Genomic DNA, 17054 nt, shown 5'->3' with positions numbered 1-17054 from the left:
CCGGCGGTCCCGGGCGACCCCCTCTGCTCGGGGGCCTCGCACGGAGCTCGGAGTGACCCTGCTGTGTTGTCACTTTTTCAGAGGATGAGCTGAGCCTGCTGGTCATTGTCATTGACACCAACCCCATCTGGTGGGGAAAGAAGGCTCAAGGAGAAGCTGAGGTACATCCTCTGGGCGTTGGTACTACTGGTGGTGATTTCTCAGGGAAATAACTTTTTTTTTTTTTTTAAATCTCAATAAGTAGGCAACAGATGGGATTAGTCTCTGATTTCTGAACTATGCTAACATTGTCTGCTAAAACAGGTAGAATGGATTTTAGAATACTCTTAAAAATAGCAACCCAGCACTGTGTATTTTTCAAAGCTTTTTTTCCTAAATGCTTCCCATTAAGAAAGGAAGCTCTTTTGGTGTCTTAATATGCAAGTTCTTTAACTGCGGTGACTTGAGAGATTTGTTCTAAATTACTTAACTGTAAATGTTACTGTGCTATATCTACTTTCTTCTTTTCCGCAGTTCACCCTATCCAAATGCATTGATGCAGTGATGGTACTGGGAAATTCGCACTTATTTATGAATCGTACCAACAAACTTGCGGTAATAGCGAGTCACACGCAAGGAAGGTATGGTTGCTTCTTAACAGTGTAAAGGTTTAAATTGTGCTTTCTTATATCTATCTCCTGATTTTCGTGTTGGAGTGCAGTATATAATTGAAACCAGGTTTCAGATACATGAGATAGAATTGTCTCAAGAATAAAAATAAACTAAAGCTATGTAGGAGAAAAATAATCTTAGTGCCTTACACAAAACAACAAAAAGGCTTATAAGACAGAAGGAAGGTTTAAATCGACTTTCACTTAAAAATATATCGAGAGAGGGAGAGGATGGGAGAGATGCAGCGAGCAGGACCATGCAAGTGGCAGAAGTTTCCTGTGTAGTGGATGTTATTCCCCAGATATTTGTCAGTCTCAGCATCTACCCCTAAGTGCGGGCATGGTATCTATTTGCCAGTTCTCTTAAAACACGTCTTGAAAGAGGGGAGGTAAATGTGGGTTTTGCTGCGTTTTTGGGTTTGAAGATTGACTGCTTTATATAGTCTCTTTAATGTCTAACGTATTAAAGTTATTTGAAATTATACTTCAGAGTATTGCTGTCTAGAGCTGATTAGTTTTTGGCATTTTTTTCTTACAAGGTTAAAGGCGAAACATGAAAACTTTGTTTTTTCTCTGTTTCAGCCGTTTCTTGTACCCTGGGAAGTGTTGGGCTTTTGCAGATCTCTTTGGAGATGGCAGTAGCTCAGTGGAATCTAATTGCTCTGGCAGCAAGGATGGAAAATATGAATTGTTAACAGCAATAAATGATGCAATTGCAGAAGAAATTAAAGACCTCATGACAAAAAGTAAGGAAAAGAAAATTCTAGGCTTAATATACAGAACTGCAAAACATTTGGACTCTCAAGGAGTTGTAGGAATTTCCTTTTTTTTTGATCATGTGAATTTTGATATGTTTAAAGTAGATGAGTTTATTACGCTTGGTGCTTCAGGCCTCTGCATTAATACTGTTCGCCAAAGATAAAACTTGTAGTATTGGGTATGGTTAGGTTCAGCAACTGTTTTTAAATATAAAAGTAGCTTTTGCAACTTTTCTTGTATTGCAGCTGACATGAGGGGCCAGCAAACAGAAACTCTGTTAGCAGGATCACTCGCTAAAGCACTTTGTTGTATCCTTTTGATCACGGAATCTTCAAAATCTTTATGTATTTTTAAGACTGTTTCTTGTAATATTAATTATGCTTCAATATAGGTTTTATTATTCCTGTTTTGTCGTAACACTCAAAGAAATCTTTGCCTAGTAACTGTGGGTCATGTGTATTAAGATATGCATCGGCTATGGTGGTGAATATGTGCTATGGATAAGAGTTACTTCCAATAACAGAATGTAGATTCCTTAATGTCAGCTAATGTAGTTATCAACAAGATGAGCAAAGAGGTAAAAGGTAATGCCTCTCCTGTTCTGAGTACTCACTTAAATATTTGAATCAAAATAACAGATATAAATGTATGTGTACATAGAAACAAATATGTATATGTTTTGACACATCACCATTTCCCAAATTGGCAATACTAGGTACAGGTTTATCCTGATCATTTGAAGTTGCCCACTTTAAACTAGGTCTGCGTGACAATTCGAAGTAAGGGACTTGATCATTAGTCCACATTTTTATTCTGATTTTCTGTTGCATGCAGGTAAAATGAGTAAAACTGTAACTGGAATCTCTTTAGAACAACTGGAGGTTGAGAGGAATTTTTTCAAAGTCAAAAAATGCACAAATGCTCTTCAAAAGGGACCACCTACAGAGCAGTCATGGTAGTTGAATTCATTACTCAGCTTTGGTCTTCTATAATCAGGAAACTGCTATTTGTACAAATAGTTTTGCAAGGAGCAGATTGGACTAGAATCAGCTGATTGTCCAAAACCAGTTAGGTGTGAATAAACGAAATGGGTCGACTTTCGCAACAAGTCTGAATTAGTTTACAATTACTTGCCAAATGTTTCTGCTGCTCTCTATGCCACTGGGATGGTAAAACAGTTGACATACATATTTAACTGAGATGTTAGCTACCTGACATCCAACATGTTAGATGCTACAGAATTACAAGGACAAACTACAGGTGATAGAAGCTACATACTCATGCATTTCTCTTTCTTTTCAATACTTAGCCCATCGAGAAATGAAATCAAGGATTTTGGTAAGAACTTTTGCTGTCAGTTTTCTTTTAGTCTTGAAATCCGGTGATACTATGTAAGCTAACAAATTTGAATTGCTTTATTTAGGTCATAAAAGCTGCAGAAGACAGTGCGTTGCAATATATGAATTTCATGAATGTGATCTTTGCAGCACAGAAACAGGTGAAGCTGGCATTTCATTTTGATAGGTATTATCTTTTATTAATATGCAGAGATAACAAAATTGTTCATTTCTCTTATGATTATGATCAAATGAAAAATTCCTTGAAGTGAAGTCTGTCATGGCCGAGTTTAAAAGAAATGTAAAGGGCTTGCTAGATGAATTAAAGATTACTATGGAAGTACAGATAGTAGTCTTTTGTTCCTCCTTGCGGGTAATGTGTACGAGGTACCTGTGATGATAGTTCTTTTATTACCATGTATCAGAAGGGAGATGCTGAAAATTTGGATTTGTGTTCTGGTCACATGAAAGAGCTCCTCTATGGCTGTGGTGGTCCTGCAACTGTAAAAGCACGTGCGTTTGTGTGTGGAGTGTATTTATAGCAGAAACAGATCATGACAATAACACCGATGAGGCTACATTGGTCCTAGCTGTATTTGTTTTTCATGTGTTTAATCTCCCTTCTTGCAGAGTATTTTGATCGATGCCTGTGTCTTGGACTCAGATTCAGGTCTTCTACAACAGGTACAGACTTCCTATTCTTATTTGCTGTTTACATTTATTCATAGACAGTTGATGCTATATAGTTTGCCATGTTCTTAAGCTCTCTTCTTGCCTTTGTTTCAAAAGCGAGTGTGGAAATATGTTCACTGAATCGGACAGTTCCAACATGCGGGCCTTGAGCAGTATGTGGGTATTTTAAATATCCTCCTAATCTCATAAAATATAACATCTGATCATGCTCTCTGCTTTCCAGGCTTGTGACATTACGGGTGGCATATATTTGAAAGTACCCCATATGCCATCCCTTCTGCAGTATTTGTTGGTAAGTCATTTAAAAAACACTTCAGTGTTTTTCCTGTGTCAGATGTGAAATCTTACTGACTTCATGGACAAGGTAATACAGCAGTACCATTGCAATTTGCAAAATATTTTTCTCTGTTCATGCAGTGGGTATTTCTCCCTGATCAAGAGCAAAGATCACAGCTTGTCCTTCCGCCTCCTATCCACGTTGACTACAGAGCTGCATGTTTCTGTCATCGAAATCTCATTGAAATTGGTTATGTGTGCTCTGTGTGCTTGTCAAGTAAGTTTATAAATATTTGAGTCTGATTTCTTATGTTCAAAGGAACTGTTTTAGTAAATGCCTATTCTTTTATTTTCCAGTATTCTGCAATTTCAGTCCTATTTGTAGTACATGCGAGTAAGTGCTGCTTCTTCTTGTTTCAAGGGTGGGTGTGGGACTATGTTTGGTGTATCTGACAGTTTCTTTTTTTATGCTGTTTCAGGACTGCTTTCAAAATATCATTGCCACCTGTCATGAAAGCTAAGAAGAAGAAATTAAAGTTAGCTGTGTAACAACATCATGTAAATACATCATACCTCCTCTAGGAATTCCATGCATATATGTGAGAAATTGATGGCACTTCTTATTGGATATGAGAGAACTGCATGCAGTATTACTACTTGTTTCTTAAGGGATAAATATTTAAACGGTATGTTTTCTACACAGCCCCTTAAGTAACAAATCACTGTATTACCATGTGACCTGTTCTATTCTAAATACTAATTCTTAATTCCAGAAGTTACAGCCTGTTGAGAGACAGACCCTGTGAGGTAGAAGGTAATTTCTGACCAGTGCAAAGTTTAACACTTCGAAGTTACTTTCAAAGACAAGAAAGCTCTGATTTTTTTTTTTTTTTTAATTATTATTATGTTGATGTAAAGGTAAGAATGACCATTTCTGGTCTGTAGGGTCAGAGCCTTAGCATTATGTTATTCAGGGACTTCAACTTCTTGCTAGATTTTGCTAGCAATTTTTGGAGAGAAACAACATCAATTTAAAAAAAAAAATGAGCTAACATTTTCAAGATGGTTTAGAACCCATGGTTTTGGTTGTGGTTTTTTTTTTTTTTTAATGGTGCTAATTCTCCTGCGTGTGCACTCACCTGTATTTGTATTCCTTTGACTACTGTCTGTGGTATTTCTCAATTGGGGATTTCTTCATTCATGAATAAAAAGGCCTCCCTTTGTTTAAAATAACTTCAATAAATGCAACCTAGCTTGGTAGTCTTTAAGGTTGTATTTTGAAACTGGAAAACAAAAAAATGTAATTCTGTGTAATATGCATTTTTTTTTTTAGTATGTGGTTTTATGTTTGACATTTGACAAATAAGGAATGCTTTTGGGTTGGTGTTTTTTATGTCAGAACCTGACAGCATGCTGCATACTTCTGAACATGCCTTTGATTTAAACAAACAAAATCTCCTGCTTTTAAAACGTTACTGTATAATTTGGTATTTTTACCTGTTGCTAGTAGATTATGTTCTCCTGAAAAGAATACAGAGAGTAGTTGTTTCCCACATAGAATAAGACAGGTTTTTTTCTGAGGTGTATACAGGAATTTGTCATGTCTTGATAATTGCATCAGGTTTTTGTCCACATAACAGTTGTAACAAGTGCCAGTCTTTTACTGGCTTGTCTGATTGCCAGAAGCCATTTATGTTTAAAGCCTGTATTTATAATTTACTTTGTAGGAAATGTTTGTAATAAAACCTTTTTTCAAATGGGGTTAGATATTGCTGTATAACAGATATTTTGAAGAGTGAGCTACGCGGCCTTACTGCAGTTTTATTGTGTGGAAGTGATCAAGTGCCTGAGGGAGGAGGCGGCTGCTGTGGAGCGCGGCGGGAAGATGAGGGACAGACTCGTCTGGGCTGCCGTGGTCGATCCCGCTTTCGGCTGTGCCAATCGCTCCGGGCGGAGGGGGCCGTGAGGCAGCCCCGCCGGGGTGGGCGACCGCCGGCCGGTAGCCCGCCGCGCTCCCGGGCCCGCTTTCCGCGTCAGGCTGCCGCGCCGCAAGATGGCGGTCTGGCGGCAGCCGGCTCTGGGCCGCGGCCCTTCTTAGCCGTCATGGAGGCTGCTTTCCTCGGTGCGCTGGTGCTGCTGCTGGTGGCACCTTGCTCCGGGCAGCGAGCTTGGGACCCCGGTGGGGCGAGGGCGTCAGGGGCTGCGGTGAAAGGCGCCCTCCGGGGGGCGAGGCTGCTGAGGGAAAGGGGCCAAAAGGGCGGCCGGGAGTGAGGGGAAGAGGGAGTCGGTCGGCGGCGGGACCTTCCCTGACTGGGTAACGGTGGGGCCTGCCCGGGGGGGCATGACGGGAGGCCCCGAGGGATGGCGGGGCTGTGGGTGTCTTCTGGGGCTAGGAGGTTGTGGGCCTTTGGTGGCCCAGCCCGAGGGTGCTGGACCCGGATCCTGCTACTGCTTAACACTGTGGAAAAATTGGAGGGGGGGAACAAGGAGCTGCTTCTGTTGCACCTTTCCACATTGGTAAAGTCTGTAAAGGAAACTCCAGTGAAACTCTGAACTTGGAGTCGTAAACTTGCAACTATGTCCACATGCTGAGGGCAGTAGCCTGTGATCACTGGATCACAGGTGGTGCTACACCAAAAAGTGTGAACTGAAATCTGCAAGAAACGCTAAATATGTTGTTGCCTCACTTGAGTAGTGTCTGTGTGGGCCAGCGAGTACTGCAGTCTCCTGCCTTAGTGTTGTGCCACTGTGTGTTTACTGTGTGTCTTCACAAATGCAAACTTGAAGTACAGAAAGCAAGCTATGGTGAACACACTGCTCCAGCACTTTGCAAGAATGTAAATACAACCTTGTACTAGGCATCATGAGGTATTTTTGTGCTGTTTGTGACAATTTAAAGTATAGGAAGGTAAGAATCTAGCCCAAGTGTAAGACCTAAATATGTCTTACAGATGTTACCTTTTCCAGTGTGCATTAAGACTTGTTTCTTTATCTTTTTTTTTTCAGTCTTTCAGCCTTCATTTATCCATATGTCAGGGCCCAGAGTAAATTCGTTTTTTCTCGGAAATTCTTCAGGTGTTAATTTTTCTATATCTTTAAGTTCTGCAGATGAAGAGACAGGTAAGAACACTTCACTTTTTTTTTTTTTTTTAATCCAAATAGCATGTAAATAAATATGTTTAAATTCTGAATATTTTTTCTGCTACTAAGATTATTAGAGAAAGAATAATGCACTTCATTTAGTGCTTTAATTGTTACTGAAATAGGAACTCCAAAAGACATCTGCTGATTAAGCCCTTAGTCCTATGTTAATTCCTTGTCAGCTAGGCCTGAGGATATGCCTACTTGAAGGCATAAGAGGAATTTAAATTACTTCTGATTTTTCTAGTCTTTTCTCAATGACACTGGAATATACTTTTTTAATTTTTATTTTAATATAGGAAAATTGCAACTTGCAAATTGTAGCGGAAGTAAAACAGTTGGTGATTGGAATTTGAATGTAACACCTGGTATGGTATGTAAAATACTGATTCTTCAAGTGGGAAGGATTGAACTGTTGTGTATGAAGGGCTCATGTAATACTAGCAAAATGTTAATGTGCTAACAAGCCAGTTTGAGTGTCTTGCCCTTGTCTTTTTTTTCCTTGACATATCCCTTTGTGTGGATGTCCTTGCTGGAGTTTTCTGAGGTGCAGCTTTGACACTGGTCCCTTGTTCTCCTCCTCTCCAGAACTGCCTATACTTCCTGGCTGGCTGTAGCATTTGAGAGTGTTTCAGATCTGCTGGAATTAGCTAATAGAAATAAAAAAAAGTGGTGCTTTTATACTTATGAGCTTTGAAACATCTGTATTTATTAGACTTCAGTGTTTTGTTATACATAATTCCTTTAGGGGTTTTACCAACTCCGCAGTCATTCCAGTTTTCAGCTGAAGTTAGCTGTAAAAACTGAAGTTCGCTTTTTGGTATTCGTTCTTTTCTTTAGAAACATGCATGTGATTTCTAAGGTAACAATCTGCGTGCATACCTTAAAAGGTTCTGTGTATAGTTCATATTCTCACTGTATCTGCATATCTCATTAGCAGACCCTTTGTCATTCCACTCCGAACAAATGTTTGATTTTATATAGGAAGAATATAATTGCATTGTAGTGCTGACAAAACAGAGTGGTACTGAAACTCTTCTTTCAGTAGCTCATGAGTGGTATAAATAAGAGCAGTTTAATACAAGCCGTCAAAGTTGTCAAACTGTATTTTGCATTTTTTCAGAATACTTCCAAAGTGACTATAAGCTTAACTAGAAATCTGCAGTTGTGTTTGCCCAATGCCACTGACTGCTGCACAACACCTCTCTGCGTGGTTGAAACACTTCAAGTTTTGGCTTGCCGTGATTCAGTGATGTTGGCCCATCTCCCGATTCAAGCTGAAATATATGCCAACTCTTCCTTTACAGGAAATGTGTCAGGTAAGTGTATAGTTGTGCTAAATAAGAAAAGGCATTTTGGCTGGTCTTTTCCTCTATATACAAAAAAATAAAAATTGGATTTGGGCAGTAATAAGAGGTAATGAATAATCATTAATAGAATTTAAAAAACGTTTTGTTCACAGTCAGAATAAACTGCAATGTGCATGGTCTATTTATTTGAATTCACGTCCATTTAATCTTATTTTATCGTTGTTTTTTTTTTTTTTAAATTCTTTTGCAGAAAATGCAACTATAATCCCCAACCAGGTGTTTCAGCCATTGGGCTCTTGTCCTTGTGACTTGACAGCTGGAGCTTGTGATGTTCGTTGTTGCTGTGATCTGGTACTTACTTCATATTAAACTTTGAATAAACGTTTTCAAAATTTCTAGACTTGTTCTGTTTTCTAGGGGGAGAGAGAGGTACTGAATGCTTCAGACTAGGTGGGGCTAGAGGGCTTGTTTGGATTTTCCAGTATTTCCAATAGTGAATGTGACCTCTCTCTACAAAACTGGTTTGATTTACCTGTCAGTATGGCTACAGTGCCTATGGTAATACAATTACTGTGCTAAAAACTGACCATTCTTTTCCCTTCCAGGAATGTACCCCAGACTTGAAGCAGTTATTCAATGAATCATGTTTCACCGGGGTGTTTGGTGGGGATGTAAACCCACCTTTTGACCAGTTGTGCTCTTCTCAGTCAATGGAATATACCCCTGATTGGTTTCCCTTCCTTTGTGTACAGTCGTCTCTGAACAATACACCATTTCTTGGCTACTTTTATCATGGCTCTATGTAAGTCTTAAGAAAATTTATTTTCTCAACACACACATTAGGCATGCTACCAAAAATGTAACCTGTTTTTTATAACGAAAGTTATTTTGAAATTGGAATTTTAGGATATGAACTTTAAGTGCAAATGGAGAAATGTCATTAGTACTATATGAGAACATGGGACATGAAAGCAAATGTGAAATTATTTGTGTGAGGTAGAGAGCAAAGAACTGTTTAATTTTTAAACTTGTTTGCAGTTCTACACCCAGACTTCCTCCATTCAAGATCCCTTTACAAACTTCTCCTGGGAAACTTTTCAATGGTTACAGACAAGGAGATCCAATTATGACAGAAGAAAATGAGTATTTTACCATTCCCCAGGTAATCACTTAATGTTTAGGAGCTTTTGGTTCCTCTTGGTTTGTTTGATATTCTCCATACATCACACTCATTATGGCTTTGTAACCAGATTCTGCAACTTGCTGCTGTGGTGTGGTGGAATATATTTTTCACCAAAAAGCTCCAAACCCACCACAAAATCATTACGAACAGTAAATACTATCCTTCCTGACCCCCTGCCCATCCCCCCAAATGGTAATGTTTTACTTATTTCAAGAGGTGAAATCAAGCTTGGCATCCCAATTAATAGTTTATGGTTTATCATGTTTCTGTATTTTTCGGTTTGCCTGCTGCATTACTGAGCACTACGCTTGGTTTTCCTTTTGAATATTTGTCATCTGGCTGTACTTTATTGGAATTCCTTTTGCATTTTAGAGAGACTTGTTGGTTATAATTATTTTGACAAATTAGGATGAAGCCATACTGTCAGTTGAAACTATTTTGAAAGCTGTGCTTTTTAAATTTTAACCTCTCTCTTGCTGCAGATTGAGGTATTTTGGTAGCATCACATTACTTGTTTGTCAAAGTGTCGTATGGCTGTAGTACATACTTGGAGCGTTTCACTAACAGATAGTCTTCAAATGAAAAGCAAGGGGCTAGAAAAGGGTCCAGCATACTTATTTCTGTTGAACTACCTGCAGCAATCCATCGCTGGACAGTGTGTTGGAAATGCCCCTGTAGCGTATCTCCAGAACTTTGATGTCAAATGCCTTACCGATCTAGCATCTTACAAGGAAGGACTGCTCCGTGACGTGAGGATAAACAGTGGTACTGGAGGTATGCTGCAGAAACACTGACAGAAATGTGGTTTATGTTTCTCACAGCTACTAGAACAGAACATACCAGAGGGTTGTTGACATTGTAGTTACATGTAATATCTTTGGTGCCTGTAGTTCAGCATTTGGGGATGTTCTGTTCCTGTTTCTAATGATCCAGCAAGTGTCCCAGTATTTACTTCCCAAGATTTAGAGTATAAAAAATAGTAGGATTGGCCTTTGTTTCCCATTTATCTGTTTCTGGTGACTCGTGCTGGTTATGGCTACACATAACAGAACAGCATCTCTCCCACTTTCTATTTTCAGACTGTTGCAGAGCCCTTTTACTGTCAAGAGGGTGCAGTATCATCATTTTAGAATTAGAGAAAAGTGCTTACTTTCTGTGTTACAAAAGCATATACTTATCAAGTGTCCTTCTGGAATTTGAGATAATATGATTGCCTGCATGAAGATAACTAGCTATGCTCTCAAAATACGTAAACTGCTTGGTCCTTTACCAAAATTAATTTTCTAAATAATTTTCTACTCCATTTTCATAACAACAAGGATTACACCTTGGATATGAAACCAGTACGTCTGTCTCTCTTATTAGTCAGGATTACTGCAGTGATGTTGGGTTTTGGTTTGTGTTTTTTTTTTCTCAGACTTCATCCAACAAAATGTCATCTATAGGACCATCACTGACCTGGGCAAATTCATCACTGAAAGTGGTATGTCTCTTTCATTTAATAAAGATGTTTCTTACCTGACTGGGACTGTATAAGAAATAGATTGTTTTGATGCCTAATATGCTTGCTGTGACTCTTAGGAGGGATCTTGTATATTATCTAATGCCCAAAAAGTAAACTGTTTGGCTTACTGCAAAGCAGAAAGTATTTAATTACCCTGAACTTCGTTAAAAGTTGGTCAAGAAATCGAGTCCCTTAGCTTACATTAAAAGTAATTTTTGAGAAGCAAAACCAGTAATAATAAAAATAAACAAATACATAAATCAACATGTAAGTGGGATGAGCAGACTGTAAGTAGATGTGTATGTCTCTGTTTTGTAAGCTCTCGTGCCTTTTTAAGGGTCTTTTTCAGCCAATGAAGCAGTTACTTGATGTAGAACAGTGGTTCCCAGTCAGTGGGAGGGTAATGGAACTACTGGAATGCAAGCTAATGTTTTTCTGGGCAGTGATGGCTCCCTGGGAGGGATGAGATGAAAGTAGAGTGAGTCCTGAGTCCAGAGAAGTGCATCATCTGGTCGTGTAAAGTCTAGTGCTGGGTTCTTCAGGAGAGATTTAGCTACAGAAGGACCTGGAACTACTGATGTTAAAATATTTATAAGCTAGAGGATCATACTGTTGCACTGTCCTAATAAGATGGGACTTAAACAATAAAATAAATTCTCAAAAAGAGGAACGTTGTAATTTTCGGGATTTTGCCAGTGTCTTTTAATGTGTTCTCTTTTAGCTACAGTAACATAGCGTTCTAATTAGCAGTGCTTTTCATTATGGCCTTTTTTTTTTTCTTCTGCCAGAAAGCCTTCGGACTGCTGAGGTTCTGTGTCAAAATGTAACTTTTGCAGAGCATTATACATTCATTTGGAAAGACAAGAACATAGAGCAAATAAATGTCACAGTCTTCCTCGGAAGTTTATGTGATGGAGGTATCATGAAATTTCTTTTACAATTTTTGATTTACTTTTTTTTCTTCAGCATGGAAATTCCGTGATAGAATCTCTTATTTATTGATACTTCTTAAAAAGAATTTCCCCTGGACTCTGGAAAGAAAATTTATGGGGCTGATTTCCATTAATTTGTATTATTTTGAATCTTCTGTTACTAATGAAGGATGGAAGTTTGTATCCTACATAGAGTGTACTTTTTGCTAATTTACTTATTTAAAAGTAAAGTAATATATGCTTTCTTTTACCAGAAATACTGGCACAGAGATTCACAGTCAAATTTCAAAGTTTAAAGAGTACTAATGCAACAGAACTGTTTGGGAATCCAGGTATTAATACTTCATTTTGCTTATTGAAAATGAAAATAAAAAAATATGGTACTGTACAGATCATTATCAGTGACTGTCTTTTATATCTCTTTCGTACTTCTTTATGTTGCTAGCCACCACCTTCCTGTTTTAATGCACTGGCAATTGTAATAGCGGTGATTGGTTCTTAGGCTTTTGTTGTATTGATATTGATTATGTAAAGTGTGTGTATTCCTACTGTTATGGAAATGTCTGTTTGTTTACTTCAAGGTTGATGGTGTTTATTATGCAAACCATGCTAATGTTTAAAGATTCTTATGCAATGTTTATGATTTACCCTTCTATGTTTAGGTTATCAAGTCGGAAAACCAGTGAAAGCTGCAAATATGAATGCTTCTGATACTTTTGGAAGCCTAAACATTTGGCAGCCAGGTACTGGCTTGTGAGGTTGCAACTTCAACTGTAGTTAAGGCTAAAATGTTTTTAAAAAAACATTTTAATTAAGAATCTCTTCCAAATTTTCCTCTTCTAGACTATTCCTAAGCCTTGATTCAAACTTCAGTGCGTAAGCCTCTAATGCTTTCTTGGAAAACTTAAATTGAATGGACTGTATCTATACTTGAACTATACCACTTGGTGTTTTGCATTCTAATGTTTGATTTTTTTTTTTTTGCACAAAATTGAAAGCTAGAGATCAAAAGGTTGATATAAGAAAGCTCAAATAAGATGTTTTCATTTCATAGCTGGCAGAGGTTTATGTACGTTGGCAACTTATACACCAGTTTTATTCGGACTAGATTCATTCTCTGGGTGCGTTCTAGAAGTTGGTATTAATGAAGACTGCAGCTTTTTAAGGTGAGCTATGTAGGTTGAATTGTTTTTCCCCTTCATCCCTTATGTTGGTTATTACATGATTCTCTACAAGTGTCTGCTATCAGCACTGTTACATTCTTTTTAAATGTTCATGTATGCGTTTCAGCTTTCTGTGGCTGATAGTCTCACTTTCTTTTTTAATAAGGAAATTATAATAATGGTTTCACTCAAATCTCTCTGTATTCAAATGAGGATTGATGATGTCGGAGTGGAGCATTTTGCCATTTCTTCCATTCAACAGATAATTCAATAGTTCAAGTTTTGTTTTTGTTGAGTTATAACATCTTTCAGAGGAAACTGACCGTATGATATAATAATACTGCAACCCAGAGGGGTAGACAGTACAGATTCACTTTTTGTGTAATCTTACATTCTTATTTTGCAGAGGAAATGTAACTGAGAAATTGAATTCATTAATACAAGCTACTCACATTGGAAGGAGGGACAATTCAAGTTACAGTGATCTAAATGACTGGGTGGAAATTATACGTAAGTGAGGTTTGTGTTACTGTTTATAGTCTAAATATGCCCATATAATGAATAGAGCATCTCAAAATAAAACCAAACTGTAATTACAAATGCCTAAAGATACTGATCTGTGTGTCTGGATCCATCCATCCATCCATATACATGTACACACATGCGTGTAACTCAATGCATACAGGGATATTACACTAACATGTATTTTACTGTCAGCCGGTACACACATGGCTTGGTATTTTAGTTCTGTGTTGATAAAGTACTCCTTTTCTTTATGTGGATTTTTTGCTGTGTTCCTATGTGAAAGTTACTGGACTGTGACAATAATACAATTATGGAAAAGGTAATGTTCTCCATAATATTTACGTTTAAATAATCTGTTCTCCACAGGTCTTGATCCGTTTAATTCTGATATCAATGTAAGCAGTGGAAACCTTAAAGGCATTTGTCCAGATATTCCTGCAAATCTGAATATTCGTATAATCTTTGCTGATGTGGGTGCGGTACAAGGGATTCCCCGGCAAGAGATTCTTGCTGTGCAGATCAGGTAGAGAGTTAGGTCTCTGGCTATCTGACAAATAAATGTTTCATTTTGAGACTTGCTTACCTAACATATGTGGATTAACTTTTACAAACAAAAACATTATTTTGTTATTTCTAATTTCTTACATGTATTTTGTATTTGCAGCCCAAATTCCTTTGATCACAACCAGGTTTGCCTTTCTCCCTCTGAAATAAAAATAATGATTAAAAAAATAGTAATGATTAACAGTAGGTAACCTTTTACTTCACTGAAATATGAAATAAAATCTATGATGCTGCCAGTAGTAGGCTTATGTAGGGCATGCCATCAGAAGAATGTTTTAATGTCATGTGGTGGAAGTGGCAACATTATCATGTGTTCTGGCTTACCTCAACGTGGAGCTGTTCTTGAGAGCTGTGGTAAATGCTTTATTCTTTTCCAAAAGAGGGAATTTTCACTTTGCAAACACTTTTTTTTTTTCTCCCAAGTCAATCCCAATTAAACACATGCAATTCTGTTCCATGTTACCACATTTCCAGACTTTGCAAGTCCTCTCCCTGTATGGTGTTGAAAATCCGGAGATCATTAACTGCCTACTAAATACTGTGTATTTTATCCTTTCATGGTGATGTTTAGGCTCTAAATATCTGTTTACAGCCCTCAAGTAATAGTTATGCATATTCTTACAGTTACTCAACAGTCATATGGCAATTCCAGTGCGGGCTTATCTGTGAAAACAGCATCAGCTTTCTTCCCATCACTGCTTCTGTTCAGTTTATTAAAGTGCCAGCTCAGCCACCCATTCCAATGACAAGGTAATCTTTAAAAACATGGATACTTCACGTTATGTTAAGCAGATGTGAATAGCATTGATCAAAAGGTTACTTTGGTTTGGTGGACTACAGAGCAGTAAGGCCTGGTTCAAAGATTTATTGAGTAACAATTCTGTTCGTCACCATCTTCCCCAGGAGCCTGAAGAACATGAAGGGCTGTACCCTGCAAAGCTGTCATTTGGTTTTTGCAGACAAGCTTCTGTGTTGTTTAGTTTAGTGGATGAGGGATGCAGAGTGAGGGTCCCAAACTATCCATTGTCTGAAAACGTTCATCACAAAAAGACACATCTGACTAAAAATGACAGAAATACAGGGGAGGCTCCTGTTCTATTAAAGAAAAAAAAGTCATAAGAGAATAACAAGAAGCTTGTGGTTTAGTTTGGGTTTTTTTTCCTGTAATCTGGACACCTTTTCACTCTGCTTTTATCCACTTGTGCTGGTGTTCTGGTACTGTAGTTAGTAAACCTGTTGTTTTTCTTTTTTTCTTCAGATTCCAGATTAATTACACAGAATTTGACTGCAATCGAAATGATGTGTGCTGGCCACAACTTTTTTATCCGTTGACACGGTTTTACACAGGTAAAAATAGTAAGAAGTACGGAATGCTGTGAACTGGCCATATTTCTTTGAAACATAATTAATTGTGTGCAGTTTAGTCTGAAAGAATGCTTTGTAGTAGGGAATTAAAATTTCTCTTTGAGAAAGCATGGTCCAAAAAGTCTGTTTAATTTTTTCCTTGATAATGTATTAATTTTTTAGCAAGACCAGTGGAAAAACTAATTACAGGGAGTACTTTGTGGATAAGATTGAAATTTTGTGAATATCTGTTTGGCAGAGAGAAATTCTTTTTCACTCCCCTGTAGAGTTTGGAGGGAGAATACATCACTTTATGCTCACGTTCTGTTTCCTACTGTAATCATTGTCAGGCATTGTCAGTGCCTGTTATTGCCCTTCAGGGGTGGAGGGAGACGGTTTCTCACTTTACGGGTATGTGTTTTCCAGTCAGCCCATGTGAGTTCCAGTAAAAATTTGCCATGTTGGTAAGGCGGTTAATTTTTAGATTTCCTCTGTGTAAAACTGTGGTGGATTATGTTTTGTGGGAGACTGTAGATTAAATGTCTGGTGTTCCAAAGAGCATCAAGGCACTTGCCCCTCTCTTCTGAGAGCTGCATGGACAGAGGCAACAGCCTGTGTTTATTATCTGCACAACTTCAGGGATTAAAGTGGCATAAAGTATGAAGTTTTGTAAGCATGAAGCTTCTTAATCCCTTGCTTTGTGCTCCATTTTATTCAGACTATGCATATACTTTAATCTGTATCCTTTGGATTGTTGTCTAAACTAAAATTTAGCTCTCATACGCTTATATTTTTTTTTCCTTTTTTTTTTTTACAGGAGAACCATATTCACACTGTCTTGCTAAAGGCCTGTCATTGGCATTTCTTGTTTTACTTGCAGCGATTATGAATAACCCTTGGTTTTCTAAATTAAGGAATAGTTCCTTGGTTTAAAAATGTTGATGTAAAGAGAACCACTTTTGTTAATATTTTAAGCACTTTTGGGTAAAATGTATGGATAAATATTCCTGGATTTTGTAGACATTTTATATAAACTTTTAAAAATACATAAAATGAATACTTTTTATGATACATAGAAAAAGGTTGTGTTATTTAAAAAAAAAAAAAAAAAAAGCAACAGAATTATTTCTAAGTGCTAGGCTCTGCGTTTGGAGGAGCGTGAATGCGGAGTTGAAACGCGGAGGGTGGGCTCTGCATGAACCGCTGCAGAGGCGTCGGGGTCATCCTCGTGGATGGACGGTTGTTGTCCTCGTGGATGAACGATTGTTGTCCTCGCAGACAGACCATTGTTGTCCTCGTGGACGGACCGTTTTCCTGTCAAGCGAGTTCTCCTCTCCTGGCGTAGCGTGTCAAGGCGGCAGTTCCTTTCCATAGCACCTATTTTTGGAGCAGTGGACAGAGGGTTCACCCTCCTGAAAAGTAATAACGCTTCAGGTATTTTCATGTATTGAGCTGTAATTCTCTTTTCCAGTTAACTCTTTGGCAACCTGTACCTGATCCGGGTTACAGAGGGTACGGGCAACACTTGCTACCGATTTTCTTCCGTTGATCAGCTGTGATGTTCATTTTGGGGTTTTCCTGTGGTTCGGATCTCACAATCCCGTTAGTAACGTACCTTCCCCTTCCTACCCGGCGTTCCGGGGTTCGCCGCCAGCGGGCGGGCGCTCCCCGGA

At 38.2% G+C, this 17054-nt stretch overlaps 2 protein-coding genes across 2 annotated transcripts; both read left to right on the top strand.

Annotated features, from left to right (window-relative positions):
- The first annotated feature begins 83 nt into the window (after nucleotides 1-83).
- On the top strand, nucleotides 84-4264 carry GTF2H3 (general transcription factor IIH, polypeptide 3, 34kDa). The gene is made up of 12 exons (XM_009880257.1): nucleotides 84-161; nucleotides 514-620; nucleotides 1233-1396; nucleotides 1655-1717; nucleotides 1964-1993; nucleotides 2719-2747; nucleotides 2833-2907; nucleotides 3377-3430; nucleotides 3663-3731; nucleotides 3857-3992; nucleotides 4073-4109; nucleotides 4195-4264. Exons 2-12 carry the CDS (start codon nucleotides 544-546, stop codon nucleotides 4262-4264), a joined length of 804 nt encoding a protein of 267 aa, XP_009878559.1. The 5' UTR covers nucleotides 84-161; nucleotides 514-543.
- A 1554-nt stretch (nucleotides 4265-5818) lies between these two features.
- On the top strand, nucleotides 5819-16314 carry TCTN2 (tectonic family member 2). Its single transcript, XM_009880333.1, has 18 exons — nucleotides 5819-5894; nucleotides 6722-6835; nucleotides 7156-7229; nucleotides 7980-8175; nucleotides 8417-8517; nucleotides 8772-8968; nucleotides 9205-9328; nucleotides 9988-10123; nucleotides 10767-10832; nucleotides 11642-11770; nucleotides 12040-12117; nucleotides 12448-12528; nucleotides 12840-12951; nucleotides 13355-13458; nucleotides 13840-13996; nucleotides 14662-14787; nucleotides 15296-15384; nucleotides 16199-16314. Exons 1-18 carry the CDS (start codon nucleotides 5819-5821, stop codon nucleotides 16312-16314), a joined length of 2076 nt encoding a protein of 691 aa, XP_009878635.1.
- Nucleotides 16315-17054: the final 740 nt, after the last annotated feature.

This window comes from Charadrius vociferus, unplaced genomic scaffold, assembly GCF_000708025.1.
Source record: "Charadrius vociferus isolate BGI_N301 unplaced genomic scaffold, ASM70802v2 scaffold332, whole genome shotgun sequence".
Lineage (NCBI taxonomy): Eukaryota > Metazoa > Chordata > Aves > Charadriiformes > Charadriidae > Charadrius > Charadrius vociferus.
The sequence above is the reverse complement of the archived record's forward strand: the minus strand, read 5'-3'. Positions and strand labels throughout refer to the sequence as shown.